Source organism: Geotrypetes seraphini, chromosome 15 (assembly GCF_902459505.1).
Source record: "Geotrypetes seraphini chromosome 15, aGeoSer1.1, whole genome shotgun sequence".
NCBI lineage: Eukaryota > Metazoa > Chordata > Amphibia > Gymnophiona > Dermophiidae > Geotrypetes > Geotrypetes seraphini.
In genome coordinates, this window is record NC_047098.1 from 12,719,560 (window position 1) to 12,727,355 (window position 7,796).

The following is a 7,796-nucleotide window of genomic DNA, read 5'->3' on the forward strand; positions in this document are numbered from 1 at the left end:
ATTAAGCGTCAGAGTTTTTACCGCAGCAGTCAGCAATTTAAAAAAAAAAACCCACAAAAACCCCGAAGGAAGAGAGCAAATGATGTCTTTGCCACTACTACTGTTCATGTGCACACAGCTGCAGTCATGTGCATACAGAATAACCATTTTAGGGTTGGATTTCTGGAAAACACATTTCTTGAAATAACTTATACTCTGGACAGGCTTTTGAGCGTTATTCTCTCTTCAGCTGCAGACTTGGTGATCAAAACTTGTTTTACTGTATCAGGAAATGCTGAAACAAGAGTAGTGAAAACATTTTTTTTTTTTAACGCACTGGATAAGTATCTCTGTGTAAACGGTCAGACCTCAGGAAGCGATATGTATAAAGTTTAGAATAGAAACACACAAGCTCAACCCTTCAAAATTTGTAAGGAAAATTAGGTCAGTCGACTGATCAAACTAGTAAAAGATATTGGCTTGGCACGGTGCCATGAAGCATATACCAGGGGGGCAGCTAGTTCTCAGCCCAGCAGACAACGCTGGGGCAGTCTCCATCGACAGCTATACACCTAGTCCAGGGGTAGGCAATTCCGGTCCTCGAGAGCCAGAGCCAGGTCAGGTTTTCAGGATATCTCTATAATAAAACCCTAAGCCGCGCATGCGCACTTCCACTTGCGTGTTCCGTATGTCCGTGGCCTGAAGAAGTGCGCATGCGCGACTACAACTGCCCCACACTCGCGGCCCTGTGGGGCAGTGGCAGCAACTGAGTGGTGGAGAGCAGCCCCGCTCCGCCCATTGACCCCCCACAAACCTCCCGGCTCCAGCGGCGTAGGCAGCACTATAAACACGCTGCTTCGCGCCCTTCTACTGCCGATTTCCTCTGCCGCGTCTCCGATGACATCATCGGAGACAGACGCGGGAGAGGAAATCGGCAGTAGAAGGCTGCGAAGCAGCGTGTTTAAAGTGCTGCCTACGCGGCTGGAGCCCAGAGGTTTGTCGGCGGTGAGAGGGCCAGGAGCAGGCCAGATCGAGCAGAACAACGGCACTAAAAGAAGGGGGAGGGGCCGAACGGAGCAGGCAAGATCGCGGTAAGAGAAGGGAAAGGGGGGTGGGGAAAAATGCTGCTACTGCTATACAGGGACTTGGAGGGGAAGGGAAATACCGCTGCTGCTTCTGCACAGGAAAGGGGGGGGGGGATGGGAGGGAAATGCTGTTGCTGCTGCATAGGGAAGTGGGATGGAAATGCTGCTGCACAGGGAAATGGGGAAAAATGACAGACAGACAGCGAGAGGAAGGGAGACAGAAAGAAAGAAAGACACAGGGGCAGGGAGAGGGACAGAAAGACAGACAGAGAAAGGGGGCCAGGGAGAGAGAGTCAGTGGGAGGGAGACAGACAGACATATATTCTAGCACCCGTTAATGTAACGGGCTTAATGACTAGTCCACAATAAATATGCATGAGATAGATTTGCATCTCAAGGAGGAAGTGCATGCAAATCCATCTCCTACATATTCATGGTAGAGATCCTGAAAACATGATCTGGCTTTGGCTCTCGAGGACCGGAATTGCCCACCCCTGAGTCCTAGTCCAATGTTGTTGTGTATTTTTATTTTTCTCTCTGGACCAGTGCCCCAATTTTGTTGGTTGGGCTGAGAACATTTCAGCGGCCCCTCGTACAGAGAAGAAACCAGTTGCAAAGGGGTCGTAATTCCATGTGATATGCTTTCCTGTATCTTCCTTTCTTGCATAAGCAGAAAGCCTGGTTTAAAAAGTCATGCGCTTCGGCTAAGCATGTAGGTAGTCACACATATCTTTCCAAAGGGTCTCCGACACAAGAGGCAAGATGTGATCTTTACAGGCTGAAAAGGAACGCACCTGCAAACTGACAAATACACACATCCCCCCTATCGTATTACAGAGGTCATTAATCAATTAATTATAGGAATGAGCTGGCACTAGGGTTAGCACTGGGACTCTTCAAAGCAGACCTGCTTCAGTCTTGGAGTGTCCCCTACTGCCCTTAATTAGGGGGGGGGGAAGGTTTCTCGTCCTCTACTGCTTGCGTATAGCAGGAAGGTCTGGAGATGTGACCTTGAGGTGGGACTGAACCTGAAAGATCTCCGGCCGTGAAACACAAAAGATAAAGAGATATATTGGCTAAAAAGAATGATTTACACATAATTAAGGGGGGTTGGGAAGGGAGGAGGAGGGAATTGAGGAATTAAAAAGGGGTTAAATTTGAGAATGCATCGAGGTTTATAGTAGAAAATATATTTTGGAGGAATAATAGAACGTTTGACTAATATTTTTATGAATTTAATTGTTATGAGTTAATATGTGTCATATTTTTGTAAACTTGTTTGTTTGTATATTTCCTTTAATAACATGTTATTCATTGAAAAGGGGAGGGGAAAGGAGGGAATGAGGGGAAGGGGAGAAGGGAGGTGAGGAGTAGTAGGGGGTAGATTGGGATCATAAGAAAATTTATTTTGAAGGAATGCTAGAAATATTTATGTAAATATGATATTTGTAATTTTAATTGAAACGGATTCTATTATTTCCTTCAATAAAAAGGCTTAAATTAAAAGACTGATTCTACTTCTTTAGATCAAAAACGCCCTTCTAACTTTCAGGACTGAGCCTTTGGAATGTTTCTCCTAAGCTAAGCACTATTTTAAGACCTAAAGATAAACCCGGCTTATCCTGGGGGATGGAAACCAGCAAAGGAAGCGCCCTTCAGGGCATCGGTACCCACCTGGAAGCCGCATGCCCCCTGGGTGAGGAGCCACTGCAAACAAGCCAGGTGGCCGGTGGCCGCGGCGTCGTGAGCCGGGGTGGCCCCGTTCCGCGCTCGCCCGTCGCCCGGCAGCCCCGCTTCGTCCACCAGGTACCGGAGGCAGCCCAGTTTCCCGGCCCGAGCCGCGTGATGGACCGGGGAGGCGCCCAGGGAGTCCCGCAGCTCGGCCCGCAACTGCCCCTCGGCCCGCAGCGCCTTCAGGGCTTCCACGTCCCCCTGGCGGGCGGCGACCAAAGCCCCCTCTTGGGCCATCTCTAAGGAGCCCCTGGCCAGGCTTTCCCGGCCATGCGTTCAGCTGCGAGTGTGCCAGCCCATTGCCAACGTTGCCACCTCCTGCAGCTCTCCCGGGGGGGGGGGGGGATTGGGGGCTACCACTCCGCCTTCTCGACTGTGGGAAGAGCGACAGCGCCACCAGGTGGCGAGGGGGGAAGATGTCCCGGGAACCTGCTGCAGCTCCTGTTGGAAAGGGGTAAAACGCGGATCTTAACGGCACGTCTTTAAAAATATTCCTTTATTGACAGCTGAGGTTTCAAATTTCATGTCTGTAGTCCGCGTTTTAACCCCTCATTCTACCGCTGTAAATGTTATCGTTTCTCACCCCAGGACCTGTGCTGACAGTCTTATTAATAATAATTAATTTGGGGAAACACTTCAGCTAAGGGAGGTCTGCATTTTACCCCAGAACCTGCGGCAGAAAATGCATTTTTGTTTGGTCCAGCCCAGTCTTGAACCCAGACCGGCAGAGCCCAAGACCAGGGGTTTCCAAAGTCCCTCCTTGAGGGCCGAATCCAGTCGGGTTTTCAGGATTTCCACAATGAATATGCATTGAAAGCAGTGCATGCATATTCACTGCGGAAATCCTGAAAACCCGACTGGATTCGGCCCTCAAGGAGGAACTTTGGAGACCCCTGCCCAAGACAGCTGCCCTAACCTCTAGGCCAGGGGTAGGGAACTCCAGTCCTCGAGAGCCGTATTCCAGTCGGGTTTTCAGGATTTCCCCAATGAATATGCATGAGATCTATTTGCATGCACTGCTTTCAATGCATATTCATTGGGAAAATCCTGAAAACCCGACTGGCATATGGTTCTCAAGGACCGGAGTTCCCTACCCCTGCTCTAGGCCAGGGGTAAGCAATTCCGGTCTTCGAGAGCTGTAGCCAGGTCAGGTTTTCAGGATCTCCACAATGAATATGTATGAGATGGATCTGCATGCACTGCCTCCTTGAGATGCAAGTCTATCTCATGCATATTCATTGTGGATATCCTGAAAACCTGATCTGGCTGTGGCTCTCGAGGACCGGAATTGCCTACCCCTGGCCTAGGCTACTCTTGCAGCATATGAACTAATACAGTTTTGCCACTTTTAGTCTCAGCATCGGTCACAGGTGTCAAAATCCCTCCTCGAGGGCCGCAATCCAGTCTGGTTTTCAAGATTTCCCCAATGAATATGCATGAGATCTATTTGCATGCACTGCTTTCATTGTATGCTACTAGATCTCATACATATTCATTGAGGAAATCCTGAAAACCCAACTGGATTGCGGCCCTCGAGGAGGGACTTTGACACCCCTGGCATAGGTCATGGCTCTGACGGACCTGAATGCTTCTCCCTCCCTATGCTGAGACTAAAAGTGGCATGGACCTCAGGGCAAAGGTTTTGCCACTTTGAGCTCCCGTTTTTGCTTTACTTCCTGCGTCTTCCCTTTCAGTTACAAGCGCAGCCCCGAGTCCAGGCAGTGCCTAATAATGCAGACTTCAGCGGGGTGAGGAGGGGGCTTCTTTAATGGTTCAAGTTTAAAGCAAGAGTGGCAGCTGGACAAAAGATGGTTTTCAGGCGCTGTTCAATTTGTTAGGACTGAGATGACAGCATAGCCTGGATTTTTTGTTTATTTCCAGTGGAGCTTCTAAACGGTCTATTTCTGAAAGGTGCCTCTAATTACTGCGTCCCGTCTTTAGCATCTCAATGACTCCCCACTCCCACCTCCATCCCTCCTGCTGCCAGTTTTCTATAGGCCGTAGGACATCAATTTAGAACATAAGAACATAAGCAATGCCTCCGCTGGGTCAGACCTGAGGTCCATCGTGCCCAGCAGTCCGCTCACGTGGCGGCCCAACAGGTCCAGGACCTGTGCAGTAATCCTCTATTTATACCCCTCAATCCCCTTTTCCAGCAGGAAATTGTCCAATCCTTTCTTGAACCCCAGAACCGTACTCTGCCCTATTACGTCCTCTGGAAGCGCATTCCAGGTGTCCACCACACGTTGGGTAAAGAAGAACTTCCTAGCATTTGTTTTGAAACTGTCCCCTTTCAACTTTTCCGAATGCCCTCTTGTTCTTTTATTATTCGAAAGCTTGAAGAATCTGTCCCTCTCCACTTTTTCTATGCCCTTCATAATCTTGTAAGTTTCTATCATGTCCCCTCTAAGTCTCCTCTTCTCCAGGGAAAAGAGTCCCAGTTTCTCCAATCTTTCTCTATCTCTCTCTCTTTCTCTCTATTTCTGTCTCTCTCCCTTTTTCTCTCTTTCTTTCTTTCTTTCTCTCTCTCTATCTCTATTTCTCTGTCTCCCTTTCTCTCTGTCTTTCTGTCCCTCTCCACTCTCTATGCCCTTCATGATCTTGTAAGTCTCTATCATATCCCCTCTAAGTCTCCTCTTCTCCAGGGAAAAGAGTCCCAGTTTCTCCAATCTTTCTCTATCTCTCTCTCTTTCTCTCGCTCCCTTTCTCTCTCTATTTCTGTCTCTCTCCCTTTCTCTCTCTCTTTCTATTTCTGTCTCTCTCCCTTTTTCTCTCTTTCTTTCTCTCTCTCTCTCTCTATTTCTCTGTCTCCCTTTCTCTCTGTCTTTCTGTCCCTCTCCACTCTCCCTATGCCCTTCATGATCTTGTAGTTTCTATCATATCCCTTCTGAGTCTCCTCTTCTCCAGGGAAAATTTAGGAAACCTTCTTGACATAGAAATTTGCCTACGGGTTGCTAAACTAATGCATTTATTTATTTATTTAAAATCGGTTATATCCCGCCTATCCACAGATCTAGACGACTTACATTGGTATCTTGCACTATCTGGGATCCTTCTATTCTGGCTTGGCCGCTATTGGAAGCAGGATACTGGCCTAGACACAGTATGGCTATTTTTAAGTTATGTTCTTACAATCCTAGGGGCCCAGTGACATAGTAAGGAAGGGATGGTTCACTCCAGGCGCCATCGCTCCTTCCCATCCCCCACTACCACATGTGGTTGCACCACTTCCCTTCCCCCATACCTTGTTAACGTTCGTGGTGTGAGCAGCAACCACCACCTGCTGCTCACGCCAGTGTCAGCTCTTCCTCTGATGTCACTTCCTGGACCCGCACCTAGGAAGTGACATCGGAGGAAGACCCGACGCTGGCGGAGCAGAAGGTTGGAGGTTGCAGCTCGTTAACGAGGTACAGGGGGAGGGAAGGGACACTGTTTTGAAACAGGATACTGGGCTTGATGGACCATTGGTATGTCCCAGTATGGCAGCTCTTATGTTCTTATGTGAGCCAAGTATAAGACAAAACCAAGAGAATTGATCCAATGATCTCCACAGACCAATCCAAGAAGAAACAAAAACCAATGTGGAGAAATGATCTTCCTGAGATGGACTTTATTAATATTAAAATAATATTAAAACTTGGCAAACCACATAAAAACCTCTAGGATGCAGTCCGCTGAAAAGCTTTGGACCCTGCCTCCTAGAGGTTTTTTATGTGGTTTGCCAAGTATTAATATTATTTTAATATTAATAAAGTCCATCTCAGGAACATCATTTCTCCACATTGGATTTTGTTTCTTCCAAGTATAAGACAGTCAAGCCATTGTGACATCACTGCTGAAGTTGGCTCTTAGGTATTGGTGGAATGAGGCATTATGACATCACAGTCTCAGCTCTGGAATGCTGAAGTTCCATCTAATCAAGCCATTGTGACATCACTGCTGAAGTTGGCTCTTAGGCACTGAAGGAATGTGGTATTATGACATCACAATCCCAGCTCTGGAATGTTGCTTCTCTTTGGGTTTCTGCCAGTTACTTGGGACCTGGGTTGGCCACTGTTGGTTTAAATAAATATCTTTCTTAAATTTAATTTTTTTTTTTTTTTGTTGCTTTTGCAATTTTATAATTTCAGTTATAATGTGCCGCGAAAAACATTTGCTCCGTGTAGTGTGCCAGAACTAAAAAAGTTTGAGAGACATAGCACTACATATTATTTTCTTTATTTATTTAAAAAAATTTTTATACTGCATAAAACCTACATGGTTTACATAAAAACATCCATAAAAGTAAGACAATACAGACATATTCATCAATTACCCCTAATTCTTCACGTCGTCACAAAGGCATGGACGATCAAAGAGCTCCTCAATCACTAAATCATCACAACGCCTCCCTTCTCATCGTCCAACATCTCTTAACTCTTCAAATGCATTGCATCACATAAAAGCATTCGCAAACAACCCCCCCCCCTCTTTTACAAAGGCGCGCTAAGCGTCCATAGACTTGCAATGGGTGTGTGAACGTTTAGCGCGCATGTATATTTAGCATGCGCTAAAACACATAGCACACCTTAGAAAAAGGAGCCCTAAAATTAAGAATTCTAATTAACAGGACATTTGGCTAAATAAAGCTAAAACAATATAAAAACGGATGATCAAATCAAATTGTACAAGTTAACCTGATTTTTCTTTTAATGAACTTTTCATGCATCCCAGGTCTTTATCTGTTGTCATCTCCTAGGTTGCTACACGTCTCCCTCCGTATTCGCCGTGATAGGGGATTAACAGAACCACAAATAACTTTTTCATATCTTATTCGCTGTTTTCTATTAAAAACCATCGTGAATATGGTGAAACCGTGAATAACATGGTGGGAGACCTGGCCTGTTCCCGAAGGAGAGACAAAACACGGTGAAGAAAGTGCTGGGAATCAGTGATTTCTCTATGCAAGCTGATGTAATTTGGGGGGAGGAGCCAGCAAGCCAAGAACCGTGAATGCTGAAA

General features: G+C 46.6%; 1 protein-coding gene across 2 annotated transcripts in view; it reads right to left on the reverse strand.

Annotated features, from left to right (window-relative positions):
- ESPN (espin) overlaps positions 1–3,249 on the reverse strand; it is a 110,601-nt gene extending 107,352 nt beyond the window's left edge. For both annotated transcript variants that reach the window (XM_033922928.1, XM_033922927.1), the window contains exon 1: positions 2,739–3,249. In XM_033922928.1, the coding sequence (XP_033778819.1) occupies positions 2,739–3,032 (294 nt within the window). In that variant the 5' untranslated portion in view covers positions 3,033–3,249. The remainder of the gene's footprint in view (positions 1–2,738) is intronic.
- Positions 3,250–7,796: the final 4,547 nt, after the last annotated feature.